The sequence below is a fragment of the Lepidothrix coronata genome, unplaced genomic scaffold, assembly GCF_001604755.1.
Source record: "Lepidothrix coronata isolate B3197 unplaced genomic scaffold, Lepidothrix_coronata-1.0 Scaffold5, whole genome shotgun sequence".
Classification (NCBI taxonomy): Eukaryota; Metazoa; Chordata; class Aves; order Passeriformes; family Pipridae; genus Lepidothrix; species Lepidothrix coronata.
The window spans coordinates 10,704,423-10,727,704 of record NW_016690185.1 but is presented as its reverse complement, the minus strand read 5'-3'; the positions used below and the strand labels follow the sequence as shown (position 1 = coordinate 10,727,704).

Below are 23,282 nucleotides of genomic sequence, written 5' to 3'. Positions count from 1 at the left end.
GGTTTGACAAGCTAGTATCTGCCTACAGACTACCTGATGGATAACAAGCAAAAGCCAAATGATAATAAACAAGAATATGGCTGCATTATTTATAGCTATATAATTTAAAGACCCTAAAAGTACAGAATTCAAAATGTTAAAGGTTTTCCATGTCTTGAGACTATCAGCCCCAAACCAAGTTTATCAATCACTCTCTCCTCTACCACAGCTTGGCAATAAAATTCTGAGAACAAAATTACTAGCAAATTACTAGCAAAGCTGACACATGCAAAATCAAACACTTGATCTTTATTTCAGGCTTATTACTCAATTCTGTGAAAGTCGCCATATAGCTCTCAGAAAGCATACAGCTATGGCTGCATAAAAACACAAACAGGAACATTTTGACAGCTGAGACTGTTAGGAGTAAGAGCCTACAGAGAAGTCACTTGTCCTGTGTATAAATCCCACCACCTATTGGTGCCAGGAGCCTGTGAAGGCTGTCTGATGAGGTAATTTCCTACTGTTGACCACAATTTCTGCTTTTTGGAGAGAATGGGAATAGTACACTTTTCACACAGCAATAAAATGGATGCAAAATAAAACAAAGGAGAATCTGGAGTAAGTAACTTTTCATGACAAAAAGTAGGATCCTTCAGAGAAGCACTAGCTGACATGCTAGATTTATTCACACACCACCACTCTGACAGTTTTATAATTATTGCCAAACCCTCCAGGTGCCTAAGTTATGGAAAAAGCATAAACACAATTATTTTCTTTAGAATCACAAAGAAAGAAATCTAACTCACTTCTGCTTTTCCCCTTTTATTTTGACTTAGACTACATTAAGTTCCCTGAAGCATAGAAACAGTCTATCTGCTTTTTCATGGTTTGTGAAGAATTCTAATTTAGATAAATAATCCCAAATGAAAGTAATTCTGTTTCTTACTACAATTTCCAGGGTTTTTTTCTCCCTCTCTATCCCCACAAGAGTCCTTGTCCAAACATGGTACAAAACACACCGTTACAAGTTCTGAGTGACTTTAAAATCAAGGTATAAGTATATAGTACATCCTCAAACAAAACTAATACCTGAGGTTTTTTTTTCTGATGTCATTAACACTCTTCTCACCTATTTTGATCAAAGCATTTCTCGGATCAAATGAGGCACAGACAAAAGATAGACTACATTTTTAATTACTAGTTTGGAAGTTTTTCAGAAGTAGCCATAAGGAAAACTCTTACCACTGCTTTTTCAGCATACAAACGGATTAAAGAAAAAAAATAGGGGAGGGGAGATATAAATGTCACTTCTAATAAAAAATGCTATGCACATAGTCTTCAAAATGCAATTATACAGATAGAGCATATACCCTGTTAGCATTTGCTTAAAAAATGCCAGGGTATCAGATGCTTTTTTTTCCTTCTAAAATGAAATAAACCTTCACAGAACACACCATAACCTTCACTGAGCACACTAAAAATAAACTAAGTTATGAGCATGTGAAGATCACACAATTAAGCATGAAGTATGAAGGTTGCAATTGAGACATTTATTGCAGCCCCTGGTGGGTGTGAATTAAAACAAAGTTCTAATTACATTATCATATATTTTTCTTCAAAAATTCAATTTGCTACAGCAATTAAAAAAAAAATCTGTAGTTATAAATATTGGAGCCAATTAATTTCTCGTGCATTTACACAAATTCAGGTGTATGCTCTTACTGAAACAGTGTGTAAAGAAAAATACTTCACTTGCTTCCTTCCATACATTTCCTATGAACTCATAGTTCCTGTTGACTCTTGCTGCATAACACAATTGTGTATAATGTCTGAAGGGAGCAGAGTTCTTACAGATAACAAGGCATCATTCCCTTGATTTATTTACTTCAATTTTTCTCCCACTGCTAGTTTGGGGGAACCTTTACAAGATCCCCATTCAGTCAGGGCGTCTGAGGCATTTGCAGAATACTCGAGGTGTTGCTCCTGCTACCTCTACCTAGCAATTGCAACCAATACATTTGGAATTGCTAGAGCTGCTTAAAAACGAAAACATGGTGTTTTGCACACAGAAAGACTGGAAGTCTCATCCTCCAGAGACAGACAGTCAAAAATATTAACTTCTATTCTGCAGCCAATGCAGAACATCTTAAACACTTTCTCTGGTATCTATCATAAAATACATTTTACAAAAATGTAAGTTAGCTGATTTTCTATAAAACTTGTGTACCTTTGAAATATGTTGTCATCCGCATGAAAATATTTACATAAGTAAAAAAATAAATATGGTGCATGTATAAGGCACACCGAGCTCACCGAGTTGAAGAGCATTTTCTCCCAGCATTCAGTGAGTTAGAAATTTACTACTGCAATGGTATTATACCCTTATCTGTTCAAAAAGGCTTGATCTGTCAGCCTTGATCTGCCAGTCACACAATTCAGCCTCAGAGATGCTGTCCTACTAAAACTCACTTTCCTTTATACTATTTGAGTCATCACCATGGTTTCAGTAGCATATTTGCCTACAGTAAAAAAAAAAAAAAAAAGTGCCTAAATTCCTTGTGAGAGAAATACCTGAAACAGTAAGTAAGTAAGTTGAGAGAGTTGTTGCCAGTTAAATGAATTCACACTCTAATTACTTTTCACATGTTACCAATGAATGGACCAGCCAAGGTACAAAGACTTTTACTGGAGTTAGGTTAGTACTGTACCTCACAAGACAAACCAGAATAACCCAATGGGCAGTCACATTTCTCTATCAGGTAAGCCTGAGGAGTCATCCCAGACACAGTGCCACCTTCAGCAACTTCCAGCGTGATCTCAGAAATCCTGAAAAAGAGGAGTAAATATCTCTAATGAGATTAGTCAAGTACTAACTCAAACACAGCTAGTTCATAGCTAGTATGGGAGAAAATAGTCTTATTTGGCTGTTTGTAGGATTCTTGATCTACAGGAGACAACACTGGTTTTTGCATCTGCTAAGGAAACTACAAAGTTAACACCACCTCTGGTCTCAATTTCCATTTTTAGGCAATAGTATAACTAACTAGCTCTCCAGCTTGATTCTATTGCTTTTTTTTAATCTCTTTTCAGGGAAACTACTAACAAAAGTTCATATCTGATTCTTCATTTGGAGGGACTCATTAAGAAACTGAAGTTACATACTAAATGCAGTTCCAATTCATGACTCTCAGGAGTATGGCAATAAAATTGTTCACTAAATGAGCTTGTAATGAGGCAACTATTTAAAAAAATAAAATAAAATCTATCCTCAGCAACTAAAGCAACCTAACAAGCTGTAAAACAGACTTCAAAGATATTGGACATTTGCCTTTTTAGCAGGAATTTTAAGATCTGCAGCCAGATATCCTTTTTTTTTCTTTAGGATTATTTAGACCTATAAAAAACAATTCAAAGCAAACACGAAATCCTACTACAGAAACATCTTCTAGTATCAGAAAGGGATATGTTTTAACTTTCTAAGCATTTGTTTGATTGTATAAATAATAATATCCTCGCCTCCCATCCACTCTTTGTCTTTCCAGCATGAATGCTGTCCTGAAAAATAGGACATCACAGACAAAGGTAACTAATATAATATCTAATGAAATACACTTAATCCTAATGCACCCCAATGCTGTACTTTCAGCTTACTTCTTTATTTTGGGGGTTTGTTAGCTTGTTTAAATGAATGCTATGATCTGGAACACCTATTGCCTTTGAGAAATGAAAAGGGCAGAACAGTGTAAATTTTAAAGCTTCAGATATAATGCCAACATAAGATAAAATGTCAAAGATCATCTGACTAACTAGCTGAATAAATGTCAATAATGCAGCTAGAGTCTATTCATTAAGTGTCTGAGCACAGGGCTAATGGAGAGGAGCTCACAGAACTGCTCATCTCCTTCTTATGCTTACAGTCTGTTCATCTACTCCCAAATCTTGATTACTGAGTGACTCAGTGACACTCTTCTGCTCATTGGCATATAGGCACCAATGTCAGGATGAATATAGGAAAAGCAAATGCCCACTACTGAACTAGATGAGAGTTTTGTGATTGAGCTTACGTGACTAGACCCATACTTCTTGATACCTTGTGTCAAAATAAAAATCCCAAATCAATCTAGTATCTGTGCTCTCTTGTTATTACCTAAAGAAAGGGGTTCAGTGGAGCAGGGAAACTGAACAAAAAAAAAAAAAAACCAAGAAAACAAAGCCAGGTCAAAACAGAAGACTGAAAATAAAGAGGGCAAAAGCATTCAGATCTGATATGTTGATGTAAGTTTACATTGAAATCTCTGTACATTTAATGGGGGGGGGAAATTAAATCTGCTCCCCCATCAAGGCTGAGGCAAGGTTGAGAAACTGTTTACTGTCAAAAAGCTGTATTTACATAACAATACATTCTAGGACCACAAACCTACCTGTTGTTTGTGTGAAAATGTTACTTAAGGAAGGTCTGGCTTGGCTGATTTTTGGAAACTGTCTGTGTATTAGGCAGCAGTCAAACAACTGTTATCTGATCACTGTCAGAAATATTGAAATAATTCCCAGTCAAATTGAAAGCATACTTCCAATACAAATGAATTTATTATCACAGCCCAGCTGCAACCCAAAATCTAATAAAAGCAATGTTTCCATTTAGAGTGGTGAATGTGAAAATGAGGGCAACAAAATGAACAATACTGGAGAAAAATGTTTGGGTTTGGATTCTGAGCAGAAACCTCTAAATCACTACCAATGTTGCAGCTTTGAAGCTGTAACATTAGCATTGCTGCTAAACTCTACAGCTAATACAGTGCTAACACTAGAACTAAGCTATTTTTATGTTTCCTGATGCTGCTGCTACTCTCACTTCTTATTTTAAAATGTTTTTCCTGGTATTTACCACTTACCTGCAGCTTTTAAACTTTCCAATTGAAATTAAAGCACTATTAAAAACCTAAAAAAATATAAAACCACTTCATATATATATTTTCCTCCTCCCATCCACAGTTCCTTTTGCTTTATACTTTCCTACTATGCAGTCAGGTAGAACGAGAAGCTTTACTAGTTTACTACAAGTTTCCTTTTTTGGAAAGCACAACAAATTCTATTTAAACAAACGTTATAAGTCACTTAATTCAAACATACAGTTAAATTTGAGCATAAATATTGTCCTTTAGAGGGTCTCAGCTTATTTTTAATAAAAGCCTTCAATCGTTACGCAAGGTAATATTCCACTAACCTTTAAAAACATTCTGGGGGATTTATTTTTAGTCTTTTCTAAAACTTTCACTGAAATCATTCAAACTACTAACTTGAAAAAAATAATAATGTGTTCCTGCTATATTCTACTTAAAGTCTCAGATGCCATGTGGTAAATGCTTTGTAACTAGGCCATAAAAATCTATTGTAACATAACCGCCTTCAAAATCAAATACGGTATTATATGCAAAGTTATGCCTTCAGAAGGAGAGTTACCAGAAAGACCAGATGAACTCTTTGCTAAGTCCTGCTGTCATAAAATGTCACATTCTTAAGTGTCACGCTATAAAAATATATTCTAGTTCTTTAATTGACACTTTGCAAACCTGCCCTGAAACTGAAAAGTCTTCCCCTGTTCTGATATATGCCTCCTTACTTTGTAGTCCTGATTACAATTCAGGTCTAATTCAGTCACAATAGTCACACATATCCCAGAACAAACCCAGGAGCTTTGCTTTCATAAATTTCCTTGATGCTCGAGCTGAGACAGTATCCAATTTTTGTTTCCACAGCTGAACTAGGATATGTACAGCGTAAAGGTAAGGGAAGGGAGAGACATAAAACATGAATATACTTCTCAAATTTTCAAGTTGCAGTGGAGTTACCTTCATAACTCTTTTCATGGGAACCCCCCTGTGCTTGTAATACAATATCCTACATGGACTGTGCCAAAAATAAATGAAACCAATGTAAAATATTTATGGCATGTGTTAATATTTAGCATCTAGCCAGCACAAGCTGCATGAATACTTTTCAGCAAAATATATACTTTAAATAGAGATAATAGCAGAAACAACAACTACGTTTTCTGTCACAAGATACTGCAAAGTTGTACATGTATCTTCCCCTACTATTCACCCTTAAACTCCAAAGGCAAGGCTCTTACAGACATATTTGTAATCTAAAAATCTGGAAGTAATCTTAGTCTATCGCTTTTATGACAGAATCATAAAAAGGACCTCTGGAGACTTTTGGAGTTTATCTCTGATCATTCCCATGTCTTTGCTAATAAATTTTGCTTGCAAAGGATATTGTGAATTCATTATTAAAACCTTTTTGCAATAGTCTATATAATCTGTTCTACAACGTCTGTACCCCGACGAGTTTTTCTTTCATGTCTAAAGTGAATCTTTTCTGCTGAAGTTTAAGTTCATTTTCATTTTTGACTTCCCCACCATGGCAACAAAGAATACATTCTTCTCTTTCTCTCTGTGAATTTTTAAGCATCTTAAGGCAATTTCTAGCCTCTAAACATATCTGGTTCTTTACATCTTTTCTCACAGGTCATGTTTTTTAACCTGTGATGATGTTCACTGATATCCTGTGAACACTTTAATAACTTTATTCTTGAATTCCATTAACCGGAACTTGATGCTTAGGCTTTATTAGTGTTGGGGGAAGTAAAAGAGGTTGTTTTTTTTTTTTTTTCATTTTGCAGGCCATATTTGTTTATGCATGGAGACAGAGTATTAGGATTTCTTAACAAAAATATCGTTACTGAATCACGTTCACCTGGTGATCTGTTGTAAACAGCAGACTCCTCTTCAAAGAATAGGCAACTAAGCAGTTGTTCCTTGTTTGTTCAATTGACTGCTACTTTCAGTGTAAAATCTTATAGCTGACCTTTAGATTGCAGCAGATTTTTGTACTGCTCCAGTCATCTTGATGTCTAATGTCCACTCCAAATATATTTTTATTTCCTCATATAAATAACTAATAGACTGAATAGAAGATGTTGAGTATATTTGACCCAAACATATTCTATTTCCCACTCGCAGGAGAAAAATTCTTTGTATACTAACACTTTTATTTAATTACAGCATCATATATTCATAAAATAGACATTTATTCAAAAAATATCCTGAATTTGTTTCAGAATGTGTGTGCTACATGTGTTTTCTGCTGTAGGAACCTGAAAATAGAGATTTCATTTGCCTATTGTGATTTAAATTTTCTGTTGAATTAAACTTCCCTCTCCTGTGTCTTCTGCTATGCTGAACACTAACTCCTTCTGTTCTTTCTTCTCAGCAATGGCTTATAGCTGATGTTATGAATACAAATTCTGTTGGGAATAGCTGGGGAATAGCTGTTGGGAATAACTACAAGGTTATCTGTGACTACTGCACTATTTCAGACCGCTGCATGAAATAGTTACCTGCTCTGCCTCATGATATTGCCATGAGTCGCCTTAATAAGAATGTAATGAACATCATACAACACATTCATGAAGTCTTCCCGGGATACAGCTCTACTTGGTCTTGAGTCATCTCCATAAGGCTTCCAGGTAAAATCTGTCTGAGACATTGTCCTGTTGATACCTGAGTCATCATGATAATATTCCCAGGGCACAGTATTTCTGACTCTTTGGTCATCACCATAATATTCCCATTCATGCTGAAAGACAGAAATGCAAAACCAGGTTATTAACAGTATTAAAAAGAACAGGGTGCTTAAGCTTTGGAGTAAAAAATGCACATGGAAATGTGATTTACCTCTGTCATCTCTATCTCATGCCTTGTTAGCTGCCCAATCAGAGGGGCAGCCATGTGCCGGACAATAATTCTTGTATGAGTAGGAGGCCCACCTCTTATGATGACTTGTGGATAGTAAGTAGTAAAACCTGTCTCTTCTCGTGCTTCAAAGTAGATGGCATATTTCAGTTTCCCTCCATAAGCAGTCAGCTAAGAATGCATAAAAAGAAATCTTAATTTTCAGTTATATAGAAATAAATTCTCGGGAAGGAGCTAGATGCACTCCGCACCCATGTGCAGCCTGATGAATGCATACATGGTAAAAAATAGCAATACATACTTGTGGAGATATCTGGGAAAAAGGGCTGTGTTCAAAAACACTCATCAAAAATTTGTTATTGTACTACACTAAAACCAATATGTTATCTATTTCTTTACATGTGCTTTGGTGTTCCCCAAAATTTGTGTTTAAGGAAAGAAACGTCTAAACCTTCCCAAGCCAAACCAAGAAATACAAAAAGTGCAAAATAAATCATCACAGAGGTGCATAACAATATCTAAAAGGAGGGTTATTTCAATAATTTTCTCCTATGTAACTTAAAAAGGTCAGACATTTTTGGTTTAAAATTGAGATAAACAAAAATTGCAAGAGAAGTATATTAAATTTTATGCAGCTTATTTTTTCAAATAACATTTTTATGAGAAAATCTATCCTGTGGAAAAATATTACATATTAATATCCGTAAATATCTATGTTAAATATTGTTCATGGTACTTTATGAATTTCCATGATAACCGAGCAAATAATTTTTAATAATGGAATAGCATTTATTTTCTTTTGAAGTACCTTTCACTGTGTGATGACATGCTCATTGGAAGGGAAAAAAGGCACTGTAAAACAGAAATATAAGACTAAAAAAAAGAAATCGATGTCAGTATTCCGTGGAATTTTAGGTTTACCTTTTGTCCCTCAAACTGCTCTGGAAGTCTCCAGTAAACAGGTTCTGAGCGAAGATCCTGCATCGCCTGTTCTATATTTGCTACTATTTCAGGAGGCTGGAATGCAATCCCTGAAAGAGTGCTGCGCTGAAGTTTTTCATCCACCAGTGGCAGAATCATTTGCTCTGGCTTCAAGGTCACCTATGCATAATCAGAAAAATTGAGAAGAAAATTAACTCTATTCTCCTGCATGAATTGTTAGTCTTTAAATTCTACTTCTTTAAAAAATTATTTCTAGGTAATTTCATTTCACATCATGAGCAATTTGTCACAAAGCAGTCTTGCTACTCCTTCAGGTGTAAACAGTGCTAATAATGACTTTCCTCTTGAGCCTTTTGCACCTTGTCCTCATGTTAACAAAAAATGTAGTAGCACTGGTTAAAATAGTTCAAGCAACAAGTGATTCCATGAATTTTACCAGACTGATTTTCAAAGTCCTATTTCAGTCTCCGGCCTCTTTTGTTCAGACTGTGAGAATGTACCTCACAAAGAAGCATAGTTCTCACCACCACTCATCATACGTCACTGGGGCTGTGGAACACAGTGCCTTATCCCTTGACAGTTCTATGCAATATTCAAGGCTAAACATTTTCCAGGCAATATGCAAAGAGTGAGGGCTCAATGAGGGTTTCTGTAACTCTAAATTCAGATTTAATGAAAAATACAAGGATGCCACTTAGATGTTTATAATTATCTTAGACTTGTTGACAGTCTCAATAGCATTTTATTGAAATCATTATTCTGATCAAAAACTGTAATAAGAGTCTTAGTAATTCTGCGCCAATGGAAGTATCACAGGGAGTGTGTGAACAGATGCAAAAGGCTGGTGTCAAAATTGCTTCTCCCAAAGACTGAGGTAAAAAGAAAACAAATGCAGAGTCATATCTCTAACAATCATCCCATCAACAAGCTGGTCATGAGATAGGAGCCAGGCAATGAGGAATCAGCTAAATCCTGTACTGTACTTCCAGTATCCTGGTATTTCCATTTACTGCAGCATCTATGGACTGATCAGACATGGAAGCATTCCTAACATTGCTAACCTTAAGTGAGATTTACTGAGCTCCTAGAATAACTGTATTTTACTGTTTAATACTTTAGACATCAAGAAAGGGGTCAACACATTTGAATTTCAGATTAGCCATGCCTTATTGTCATATAAGAGAGGATTTGCTTGTTTAAAACAATTGTAATGCCATTTGAAGCACCTGAAAGTATCTGAAATAGCCACTATCAGTTGGCAGAACACCGAACACCAAAAACTAGATGACATATAATCATACTTTCCTTTAGATATGAGCACAAATATGAAAGGAAGTTAATCAAGAGAAACAAAATAATCAGGAGGTTTAAACTGTTTATGGTTTGTGCTCCCACAAAGGTCAAAGCACAATTATCCAGAATTGCTGCTGTCATGGAACTTGATTAAATTTTATAACTTGCCAGTCCTCTACAGCCTTCCATCTCCAGTCTAGCAGCGTATGAGGGGCAAAACAGAAATAATGAGAACTGGGTCAGATCATAATAAATCACTTCATCCACTGGGAAGGCAAAGAGGTGCTACTGGATTGAACAATGAAGGGGAGAATAAGTTGTATTCATATTACATTAAGCAAGAAACATTATCTAGATTTCAGCCTAAAGTTTCCTTATCCAACTGATGCTTGTACTTGACAAGTCTGAGGCTTTGGTTGATTTGCATTAGGCAGACGTTCCTTCTGTGGCCAACATGCTTTCGAGCAGAGATATGACTGACCATACATGGGGACAGAACTAATCTTTTTCCATTAGAAATCATTCCTCCAGAATGTAACTGAGGAGCTGGCACAGCAGTGACAAGACAGCAGCAGTCTCAACATGTGTTTTGTGCTTGTTGTACAGATAAATGGAGACATCCAGTCTGCCTTATTTGTCAGTGCCACATAGGCCTCAAGGCCCTCTTCCACAAACAAGTAGAGAGCTCTTTGTTTGCTTTGATTCCATTCTTGAATTTAAATGCAGCTTCAATAAGCTTTTAGTTTAAAATTAAAAAAAACATAACAAAACAAAAAACCCAAACAAACAAACAAAAAACCAACAACAAAAAAAACCCCAAAACAACAACAAAAAAAACCCCAACAAAACCCAACAACATTAAAACAGCAAAACCTACAATGAAAATAAACAGATTAATTGAACTATTGGAAATTTATGCTGGACAACAAGCATCCGTGACCCTTGAATACACCTGGGTAAACTGTGTATCATGTACCAGGGATTGTGTTGCAATGCATTGTACTGCATAATTTCGCCAGCGACTAGCTTGCCCTTTCTTGGGGCTTAATAGCTTCACTTTGGCTTGACATCAGCTATCCTATCACTCATTTTATTATCTACTTATTTACTTTTAATGTCTTGACCCTGACTTTCTAATGGAACATACCGCTCTCACCACTTCTCAAAGTATAAAGAGGAAAATGATTGCTTAAATGTTTGGCCATTTTCTAGCTACCTCTCAGTGCCTGACTAAAAGATGCCAGCAGGAAACAACATTATCGCATTACATGGCTCAGCAGTTTCCTACTCACCCACATACGGATCAGCCCCCTTGCTTCACTGCACCGTGTAGTCAGGCCAAAGCAATAGCAACTGCTGCAGCCAAGTGGGTTTCTGGCAGAGAGACCAAATGTACCAGACTTGCACCTGTCACAGTGGATACCTTCCACATTAACCTGGAAGAGCGAGAATGTTTAAAAAAGGGGAAAAAAAAGGGGGAAAAAATCAGCAAATTTTATTTTAAGGTAGCAACAGAAAAAGAAAATCAGGCAGTGATGACAATAACAGGGTGCAGAAGGAAATAATAATAAGGGTTAGGAAATATTCAAGGAACCTTCCAGTTTCTTATCACGTGTGTATGTAAACATATGTAATTAATGTAATTAAGGCATTTGCATTTGTATCCACTGAATAGCTCTGAGCAATGGATGCTGGCTTCACACTGACATTTGTAACCACAGAAAAATTAAATGGCACTTTGGACATGACATACTCAATAACTGATAGATAAGATAAGAAAAATAAGTTGTTCTGAAATTGCCTGTGTTAATCAAGCCTTCTTAATAGGAATTACCATTGACATGTTCAGATATTTAAGGTACAGCACTAAATGTTCTCGCTGAGAAATGTATTTTAATGGAAATTCTGTAGAGAAAAGCTTTCCCCTCTTCATGATTGTTTTCCACATCATTGAACAGTATTAACAAGGCTGAAATGTTTCACTGTTGTAATGTCAATGCTTTCATTTTCATTTTTCAATTAGTCCAAATAAAAAGTTATTCTAGATAGGGGAGATATGCAATAATTTATGCAGAGCCTTTTAAAACCATTTTCATACCAAGACCAAGGTATTTAAAAAGAAAAAAAAAATCACCAATATGAAAGTACTGGTTGGCTTTTCCCCCCCACACACCTTTTTTTTTTCTCTTGAGAGTAATGTGAAGAAGACAATCTAAAAAACAAATTAAACTTTCCAAAGCTTATACAGGAAACCAACATTATCCCTCAGGATTTACCATTTTTAACCCTCATTTCCACATGTAACTCTATCAACAAAAGTGCCTACACTGTATTTAGCTTAAATTTTGCTGCTTTTTATCAGGGCTGACAATGAGGCTCCTGAGCCTTTGAAAGCTCATTTGTGCAGCCGTAGCAGCAGATTGAAATGGGAATGATTACCATTTTCTAAAAGTCTAGTTTCTTCAATATATAACTTTTTCAAAAAAGTTATACAAAATGTTAACCAATGCTAGATTTAAATTTAACCTTAGACATAAACTCCGAGGAAAAAACACTGACTTCATTCAGTATTATTTGTCCAGTTTCTGTCATAAAAGGTGATTTTTACTTGCTTTGAATTTTGTTTCATGTTAATTTCAGTTCCTTATCATTAATCATCAGCTAAATATATACTGTTCATTTGCACTCACAGAAACATAGAAGTAACTATATTAGCCTTAAAAGAATCAATAAAGAAACACTTCAATTTAAAAATACCATCAACCTCCCTTCTTTCTACTTGGTGCTTACAGGAGCTACAAGAGAGATGATGAACCAGAGAAGTTGTGGAGTCTCCTCTGGAGATATTCAAAAGTCATCTGGACACAATCCTGAGTAACATGCTCTAGCAGACCCTGCTTGAGCAGGGAGGTTGGACTAGATGACCTTCACTGGTCCCTTCCAATCTGACACATTTTGTGATTCTGTGACATACTGGACCTAATCCAGAAATGGGGTACCAAGACGGTTAGAGGGGCTGGAGTTTATCATGTATCCTGAGAGGCTGAAAGAATTGAGATACTTCAATTTCTCCATTTCAGAGGCTGACACAGGGCAAATAGCGCTGAGTTTTACTAAGACAGTCCATGTGATCAAATCACTTCAATTTTGCTATGGTCTCACCATCAAATGAATCAGTATTTGTGAAATAAAACACAATAGATATCTTCTGTTCAAATATACCAGAAAAATGGGAGGGTAGTCAAGCAGTTTGCAGAGAGGTTGTGAAATCCCTCTCCATCCTTGGAATTACTGCCTCAGAAACGTCTTTCAAAACAGGCACTGGACTAGGTGACCTCAGTCGGTGACTTCCAACTTATTTTGTTCTACAGCTCTTCCACCGAGTCTTTAAACTCAGAATTAAGTGACTGGTGCCCATTTAACAAAACGATTACCTGGCAATTCAACAATCTAAATTAATTCTTCCATTTTACTAGCTCTTTGTGTCAATACAGACCTAAAGAAGGAAAATGAATCAAAGTCACAGAAGGAATCTCTAGAGGTCACTTTCAAAAGCCTCCTCCTTGAAGTGAGACTATCACCAATACTGGATCAGGTTACCCACACCTCTTTCTAGTCAGTTCTTGAAAATCTCCAAGAATGGGTATTTCACAATGTTTCTGGACAATCTCTTCCGATGCTGCATAACCCTGATTTTTTTTTTCTAATGTCCAACTCAAAATTCCCAAGCTGCCATTTGCAGCTGCCATCCCTTGTTACATCTTTTGTCACCATAAAAAAAGGACTTGACTCCATCAACTACTCTTTGAAGTGGCTATAGGCTGCAACTGCATTTCCGCTTATTAGCCTCTTTTTTCAGGCTAAGAGAGTCCAGCTCTCAGTAGATCCTCACAGATCATCTACTGTAAGACTCTTTATAGCCCTTCTCTGGATCCTCTCCAATTTTTCAACAATACTTTTGAATCTGGTCCTAAAACTGGACACCATTTCCAAGTACAGTCTTACCAACACTGAGTAAAGAGTAGAGCATGGAGTAGATAAAGACTTTCCTCTGCTGGTCATGCTCTTTGTGATGCTGTACCTTGCAGCTGCATTGTCCGGTATGCTCAACGCATCCAGCTCCGTAGGCAGGACTTACAAGGAGAGTATAGGGTTGGTTAATATTGTGCTTTTCAGCAGAATTACCACTCAGGCTTTTTCCTCCAATTCATGATCTTTCCATTTTCCCAGTCATCAAGCTTTTCAATTATCCTCTAGACTATAATTCTATTGTTCAGCATGTCAACCTTCTACCTCTTTCAAATCAGCAATATTCTCAAATGTGCTAATCAGGAATTCTGTCATCTGTGGTGCTGATGAAGGTATTGGCTCGGGGATACTCTGCTTGCTGGCTTCCAACTGCATGTCAAACCATCGATTATTGCCCTTTAAGCCATCAATCCAGTCTATTTTCAAACCATCTAAATGTGCTGTTCTTCCAAGAACAATTCCAAATAAGAATGCTGTGGATGGTGATGCCAAAAGTCTTTGCGTTAGTGATCCTGAACTAGATGCAGTCTACTCAGAAGGGGTACTACTGCAATGAATTCTACTAATGAAATTATAAATATTGACTCCCTCTAAGACAATGTACTTTGAACTAGCACTGTGGCACACTGTGATTACTGATGTGTTTGCTTTTATTTTGCCCAATATCTGAACAAGAATTGTATTATGGGGATAAACTGGCAGCAGTTCTCTAAGAACAGAAAGAAATTCAAACTAAGAAAAAAGCTCAAGAGGATGCTATCCTGGCAAGTGTCTGTATGTGAAAAAGCAACTGACAAGCACTTAAGTCTTTCCTTGTGTTGGGCTCCTCCCACAGCAGTTAGCAAATGCACTATGAAAACCAAGGAGATTTGTCTGCATGTGTAGCTGGAATAAGTAAGTACAAAGGTTAATAAATTTTGGAATACACTTCTCAGCAGCTATAAAATCAGTTTACAACCTTCATTGCCTTACTTTGCAGCTGCATTGGCCAGTATGATCAATGCATGAGCACTTCCCCTCTGCATCACAGCTCTGTGGATCAGTCCCAGCTGGAAAGCACTGACAAGCAACGCAATGTGGATAATTCCAGTAGCCCAACCTGCACTCAGTGCATTTATCCCCAGAGAATTCAGGGCGGCAGAAGCAACAGCCTGTATTTAAGTCACACTGAGAACTTAGAGCTCCAACAAGGCTGCAGTCACAGGGCTAAAAAAGAGAGAAACAAGGAGACAATTGTAATTGTGCTCTGAAAAAAAAACAAAACCCAAACAAAACAAAACAAAACTCCCCCCAAAACCAATCAAAACCAAAACCCAACCAAAAAGTAATTCATCTCTTTCAAGTATCTGTAAATAAAGTACAGCAATGAATCACCACTGTCTAAAAGTAACATATCTAAATTATAAGGATAGTAGTTTATTTTTACTCAGCAAGGGTCAAGCATATACACTAAATACATTTACAGTACCGGTGGGTTTTTTCCACCAGGTTTTTTTCAACATATATGACTTACCACTGATAAGTTAGGCAGTGAAAACAAATAAATCTAAAAGTGTCGAGGACATTAGGATACTTCAGGGACAAAATTAACTTGCAAACTACAAACACTCCCTAAAAAGTATTTTGTATGTAAATCGTTTGCAGGCATGTTCAGACCACTTTCCTAAAACTGGAATTGCTCAGGGGCAATTGGTTTAGTAGTTCCAGAGGAATCTAGTTCAGTATTTATTAGTCATCCATCAGACAGGTGTCTTTGTACAAAAAAGACTCCTAGATGACAGCAGTTTACACAGTAAGGGCTAGAGATTTAGTCATGCAGTATACTGGGAAGTAAACTTGCTCAGAGAATGAGACTTGCGCAGGCAGGTAAGGATAGAAATAGATGATTTGCCAGGGGGTCTAGATATTGAATAGAGAATTAAGTAGCAGGGAAAACTGCAGACTTCCAAGGAACAGAAGAATCCCTCAGTGCTATTACTGTGACTGCACTGCAAAGTTAGCACAGGACATTGGCTGCAATCCCTGGCGTGACCAGAATCTCATATGGAGGAGTTCAGCTTACAGAAGCAAACTCTGTGGAAGTAGTACAGGTTACCACAGTAACTGACATGGATAGACTTGCTAAAATTACAGAAACAAAGCCGAAAAAGAGAAGGAGAAAAGGTGGATTCAGTTTCTAAGCAAAATTGTTTATTACATGACTACTTAGAGCACTTTTCTTCAGATCTGAAAAGACCATATATAAAGAAGGTTAATATTTACAGGAAACATTCAAATGCAATCTTTAATGAATGCCAGAGGAACTATTTAACCACTGGTTAAATGCTAGGCTGCTAGACTACTACCTAACCTAAAAAATAAAACCTTCTGACAGAAAGACCTTTATACTACAAGATATATGTGAACATATATGTGATATATTTGCTTAGAAAGCAAATTCTTCGCCATACTCTGAAATAGCTTGGTGTGCAATATCAAAACCTAAATTACCATAAGATGCTATGTTTGTTTTTGCAGTTGTACGCAATTCTCTCTATTCCTGAGTTAAAAGAACCTTGGAAAACTTCTACGAAAATTGCAAGTAGGAGGTTCACATCTTACTTTGCAGAAATTAGCTGCAACATACTGAAAGAGATGTGGGCTGATAGATCATTATTAATTTAGATGGTGCCATGGAACTGTCATACTAATGTGCTCACATAAAAGACAATCAGAGAATATATTCCAGAGCTCAAACAGAGGTCTTCAACCTCATTAGGCTGGTTTCAGAAGCCAAGAGTCTGTATCACAGCAGCACAGCAGAGGTTTCACAAGAGGAGTTTTTCGTACATACGAAAAGGAAATCATTCTCGACAACTGCTTTGCAGCCTGAGCTACATGACAAACAGCCTTTCAAGAAAAAGCATTAATGGTGTATGACTATGTTCAGACCAGATATAATTTTGTGGATGAATTGTAGCAGTACTATAAATCCCTCATCATCAATTAGCACAGAAGAGAGGAGAAGGCATTTGAACTTTGCATGATGTCTACTGTCACCAATTTTCAACCTTAGCCGAACACTGCTCTCCTCAACTCAAGGGCATTAACAACAGCATTGATGGCCTCCTTGATGTTCTATCATTGTTTTCCTGTTTCTTCTCCCTTCTGTTCAGATTTTTTTAACTCTGTGTCAAATATTGTGATAAAAGGGTTTAAAGGCTAATGAAAAGGTTTATTACCCCTTTCAGAACAGAGGAAGAAAGAGCTATTTACAACTAAGGTTGATGTTTCTTTTCTTCTCTCCTTGATATCTTTTATGCACTAATAGAAGCCCTTTTCAAGCAAACTTTGAGTACAAATTCCCAGTGGTATCACCATTAAGACTAAAGTAAATTTGTTCCACAAAAGCACTGTCAATTACCTGTACATATACATCTATATACATTGTTCAATACTGTGGTAATCTCCTCAATCACTTTAAACACAGCTATACTAAAATAAAACCAGTTTCAAGGAGGATACTGACTCAGCGTGACTGCAGAATCAACAGGATTTTTGTCTTACAGGCTGTATACCTGAGAAAAAGGATCTGTAGTGCTCAGTAAAAGATCACCAACATTTACAACACAGTGACACCAAAACTTGCAATGCAGAGGCAAAACATGATTTACAAACCAAGAATTGTGTTTCAGCTATAAATTACTGTGAGAAAAGTAATGCACACAGAGAAAATAGAAATCCACTCACCTTGCAGCCACTGATAATGTTGTGGCCCCAGTAATTTGGTGCACATTTGTCACACATTTCTCCAATAGTATTGGGAGGGCAGATACAGCGGCCACTGATGGGATCGCAGTTATTACCAAAACGTGAACACTCACAGGCTTCATGGAAGATGAAAAAAAATAAAGCAGAGGAAAAATTAGCCCTTTATGTGACATCTGGAGAGCAGATGCTAACTGTATAGTGAACTCTCGGTTATCTGTGGACACAGTGAGGTAGGAAAGGTAGGGTAAACCCAGACAAACCAAAACCAGTAGCAATGGAACACAGCTGAGGTTGAAGTAACCGCAATGAGAACAGAATGGGAAAAATAAAGGCACTAACTGCTGAAGTGCAGAGACTTCTGAGATTGTGCATTCTTGTGACTTAGCCGCAGAAGTGCCGCTGTACAATTTCTGAACCCACGCTGTCTCCTGCAAGAAGCCACCTGAGCCATCTATGCAGGAACTGCAGTGTGTTTAACATCTTATACCAATCTGAGCCAACCTCCTGAAATTTCTGCTGCTCTAAAGAGACTTCTTTTAAAGGACAAAAGAGGTGTTTCAGTTTCTTTTTCCATTTCTATTCTTTCTCAGATTGCATGTTCTCTGCCTTGGGAGGATGTCAACCAGTTGATGTCTCCTCTCCATGGGAAAATGGGATTCTTCACAGACTACAGTAAAGTAAAAATACTTTAGGTTTGAAAGTGGTTCCAGAAGCGGTCGTTGCTCTTAAATGATTATTAAGTAAACAGCTCACTGGTGGAAAATACAAATTCAAGGTATGTAAGTGATAAGTAGTTATGGGGCACAAGATATCTCAGTGATTGAAGAAGCAGAACTGGTGTATGGTTATTTTCATACCCATCATCCACATTACCCCTGAGGCCAGAGAAAAAGCATCATAAGCAAACTATGAGACTCTGAGCCATAACCTGTTCCTTGGGTGTTTAAAGGGCAGTGTAACTTTGTTACTGAGGGCTTCATTTATGATCATTGTCTTTACTGTATGAAATACATCAGTTCAGAGTTAAATAAGAAAACAAGAGATGTGCAAAGATAAAACTCATATTTATAGTTCAAATAAGAAGTGACCTTTATTTTTTCCCCATCAATGCTTTCAAAATAAGGTAATTGTTGCAAAGAAGATAGCAAGTTTTGCCTCCATCCTGCCAGAACAGGATATGTTCCACGCTATTTCAAATCTTTTGACACACTGTGGCTTGAAGATGCTTCAGAATACAGCTCATTAGGAGACCGACGCTTTCGGGTGTGACAGCTCTTCTATGGGCTTCCAGGTCTTACAGAATATTGGCTTAAAAGACATGGAGGGGAAGAAGGAGGTAGACCAATCTTTTTTTCATTTTTACTTTTATCACTATCAAAAAAAAAAAGGAGGGAAAAAGTACAACACGTTGCAAGCAATAGTGAAATAGAAATCTCTTTTGTATCTTTGCTGCTAGAATGTCAACACTGATGATGCTTTAGGGTTTATTTTATGATTTATGGGCTTTTACTGCACAAGAAAAAATCAAATTATATTCCTTCTGGATAAATGCTAGATAAAAGAGGTCCAATATTTTATTTGATACTTAACTGTCACAATGGAAATAATTTTTCTGTACTTTTCTTTCTAGCATGTTTTGATATATTTTATTAAATTTCTGATTTTCTTTGTGATTCATAATTTAATTCCTTATTTTTTGTCATTTGAAGGAATACATAAGAAATCTCCTAAAAATAAGTGGGGAAAAACAGCATGTTGAAAACAGAATTCCTCTCCATCTGTCTACTTACTTAGGAACTTTTAAAAATCTGAATGTTCTGAATATCTTTAGCTGTTGCTGTTATTTTAAACATTTGATGATCACAGGTTGATATATTTCTATTTAAAATGTTGCATGGATTTACTCTGTCATTTCAAAGTTTGCTAAGAGAGCAATTATAACTTTAATTTGAAATCTTATTAATAGCCCTCTCATTTTCCTTCTCCAACTGTATGAACTTAACAACATTTTTTGTGTTTCACAATACTGATGTACTTTTAAACTGTGAAATGCTAGAATAAGAGGCTAACCATAAAGATAAACTATAGTATTTTTTCCCTTCTGTATACTTGCTAAAGGCTTTAGGACTGCAGTTATCATTTGCATTTTATTTCAAGCTGTTTTCATCAATGAGCCTGGGAACCAATCTTTCCCTTTTCCAAGGTGCCAATGTTTTTGCACTTTTCAAGGCTGTTCCCCCTTTGAACATGGGAAACAATACCATAGAACAATGTTTTCAAACATAATCCTGTCTTAAGGTTTATCCACACTACAGCTAAAATTGAAATTTGCTGCACAAATGTGGGTCTCAAGGCTTTGATGCTCCTTCCATAAAAAAAGGGAGTAAAAAAAAGGCAGAGAGCTAGTCTTGCTGCTTCTGTTGCTATTCTGGATAGGAAAGGAGGACGAACAGATTACTGGACATGATGATTTCTGCTTTGGGGAAGAATACAGTTTATGGTTGAAGAATGATAGCAGCATTCTGGCATTCCAGCAGTCACTCACACTAGACAACCAGTTATGTCTCCTGTGATCACACCTAAATGTGTCTGTGAGACTTTAAAAATACAGTTCTAGCAGCAAAGATGGATATTTCCCTGTGAAGAAACCTATAGATTAGGTTCTTTCTGACATAGCAATCTGTACTACTTCAGGTATAGGAAGCATCCATTTCAGTTTTTGACCTAATGTCAAAAAAGGAAAAAAAAATAATGTAAAGAAGTGGCTGGATATATTTATGTCCAATGCCAGAGTTTCAGCATCTAGAAAAGCAGATTTTTCATGTGTTTACACAAGGGACGTAGCAGACAGATTTACCTGAAGATATTGTTGCACACAAAAAGTATACAAGTAAGCAAGAAACTAAATATTAATGTACAGAAAAGGATTGCATTAACAAAAAAGATTGGGAATAAAACTAGAAGCAAAGGGGGTTTGTGTTTTTGTTTTTGTTTTCTCTTCAAGCTGTTGTGATTTGGTAAGAACTTTAATCAGACTTCTACGATATCCTCAATATAATTAAATTATAGGAAATTCATAGAATTTTTTGGCAGAGTTTTTTACTCCTTTACTTGGAGTAAAGGACATCCCTCTTCCTTCTAAGCATAGTAGATTAGCCATAAACTGACCATAAAATGGCAGAAATTACCCATGTCTTTTCTTCTTGCCAATCATCATCCTTGCCAACTGACTGATTTACAAGGCTGTCTATGAACATACCTAGCTGTCAAGAAAATTTGTTAGGCAATCCAAAACCAGCCAAACTAGAATTTTAGGAATAAACAAACAAATAAATAAATCTGCACTTGGGTGTAAAAAATTTACGTACGAGTACAGCCTCCCTCTTCAAAGTTGTAAAATCCATGTGCACAGCGGTCACACTTCTTTCCTGTCACTCCAGGCTGGCAATAACACTGTCCATCTCCATCACAGTCAAAGGACTTGGAACCAAAAGAGTTGCAGTTGCAGGGAACACATCCTCTTGAAGACTGTAAGCCAAATGTTTCAGGCTGCCACAGAGAGAGGAAGAGCAGTTAGTACATAGAATCATTATCAGGAGAAAAGAGCAAGAGTTGAGAGTGTAGGGAGATCTTTCCTCTTCGCCACTGAAATACTACTCTTAACAAAGTGAATTGTAGTGGTAAAACCCTGGAGCAAGGGCACTAAATGCCCTACATAAATGAGAAAGAATAACTATTATATAATGTTACCTGATGCTATAATGGATGTTCTACAAGCGTAATGCATTGCTTACCAGGTTGTGTTTCCATAAGTACAATTCTCACATGGAATGGAATGTATGTCAGCACCATATACATATCCTGTGTCTGGTTGTAAGAATTTGTCAGGTAGAGTTTGCTGCTAAGAGAGTGCCTCAAATTCTTAGCTGCGAATGGAGATTGATGCAACTGGAAAGCCTCTGAACAACTAGATATTATCTTCTCTGATCAGGGGCAAGGTCTGTATACTGTATTCTGTAACTCAAGGGCATTTCTTTTGAATGATATATAGGAATAACTTCAGAAGAACGTAGATATAATGTACTTGTGTACAGTACAAACAAATAATGGGAATTATCTATTTTTAAGATAAAAACTCTGTCTTTGGATCAGGCCTTTGTTTCTATTTTCTTTCTTTACTTTTTTTTTTGCAGTGATTAATACACTACAGAACCAGAGTAGATATTATCAACTACAGTAATAAAATTCCTCAACTTCGCTAGTAGAATGCAAAATATTTGTAAAGAGGGGAAGACACATGCTCATTTGTCTACTGTAATCTGGAGTTCTGCACAAAACTTTCAACCAACAGACCTTGCGGGTTTCACTGCACCAGCCAACAGAGGCTACTAGGAACAAACCATACTTGATATTCAAATTCTGAACTCAGTCTTGAGCTAGACTGCTTTAAAATGGGAGTACTTCTCTACCTTTTTTTTTTCAGAAATGCTGATTTTCAAAGAAATCTGAAATCGAAACCATAATAATAACAACTTCACTTGAAATTGATATTACAACATTTAGTAATAAAATCTATCACAGACTGTGCTAGAAAAAACAAAAAGTTAAAAATTGTATATTCAAAAGATCACTGCTAACGAATATAAATGGAACAAAGTGAAAATAATTACTTTACAATGTACTACTGTGTGATCCAGGCACAAGGTGTTAGATTTTTACCTTCTATAAATCAGTAGATTTTTCAGATCAGTGGAGCTGCACCGACTTTGACTAGGGAAGTGATTGTCCCTCTGTACTCAGCACTGGTGAAGCTGCACCTCGAGTACTGCCTCCAGTTCTGGGCCGCTCATTACAAGAAAGAAATTGGAGTGCTGGAGCTTGTCCAGAGAAGGGCAACAGAGATAGTGAAGGGTCTAGAGAGTAAGTCATATGAGGAGTGGCTGAGGGAACTGGGGTTGTTTCGCCTGAATAAAAGGATGCTCGGGGAAGACCTTACTGTTCTCTACAATGCCCAGAAGGAGGTTGTAGCAAGGTAGGGGTTAGCCTCTTCTCTCAGGCAACTAGCAACAGGACAAGTGGACATATTCTCAAGCAGTGACAAAGGAGGCTCAGACTGGACACCAGGAACAATTTCTTCACTGAAAGGGTGGTCATGCATTGGAACAGGCTGTCCAGGGAGTGGAGTCACCCCACCAGGGGTGTTCAAGAAATGACTGGACATGGCACTTAGTGCTATGTCTAGTTGACAAGGTGGTGATCAAAGGTTGGACTTGATAATGTTGGAGGTCTTTCCTAACCTTAATGATTCTATGATTTACATTTTACATGGATTTGTTCCATAGTGGAACCCTTAACTTCTTGTACTGATGAATTCTCAGAGGCTTCAGAAGCTTTTCATGGAGAAATTCTGGAATCTGATATCTGAGTTTAATACTGGAGATCCACACCCACTCAGAGAATCTGCTGATAGGTATCAGAATACAGGACCACACCTATGGTCAGAATTTGGCCTGAAGAACTATATGAACCTAA

The 23,282-nt window shown here is 36.9% G+C and overlaps 1 protein-coding gene across 2 annotated transcripts in view; it reads right to left on the bottom strand.

Moving 5' to 3' along the window:
* Positions 1–23,282, bottom strand: part of LAMA2 (laminin subunit alpha 2) — a 275,996-nt gene that overhangs the window by 104,096 nt on the left and 148,618 nt on the right. For both annotated transcript variants that reach the window (XM_017829004.1, XM_017828999.1), the window contains exons 20-27: positions 21,119–21,299; positions 17,730–17,866; positions 14,973–15,206; positions 11,264–11,407; positions 8,658–8,837; positions 7,719–7,907; positions 7,382–7,620; positions 2,691–2,808 (exon numbers count right to left, since the gene is read on the bottom strand). In XM_017829004.1, the coding sequence (XP_017684493.1) occupies positions 2,691–2,808; positions 7,382–7,620; positions 7,719–7,907; positions 8,658–8,837; positions 11,264–11,407; positions 14,973–15,206; positions 17,730–17,866; positions 21,119–21,299 (1,422 nt within the window). The remainder of the gene's footprint in view (positions 1–2,690; positions 2,809–7,381; positions 7,621–7,718; positions 7,908–8,657; positions 8,838–11,263; positions 11,408–14,972; positions 15,207–17,729; positions 17,867–21,118; positions 21,300–23,282) is intronic.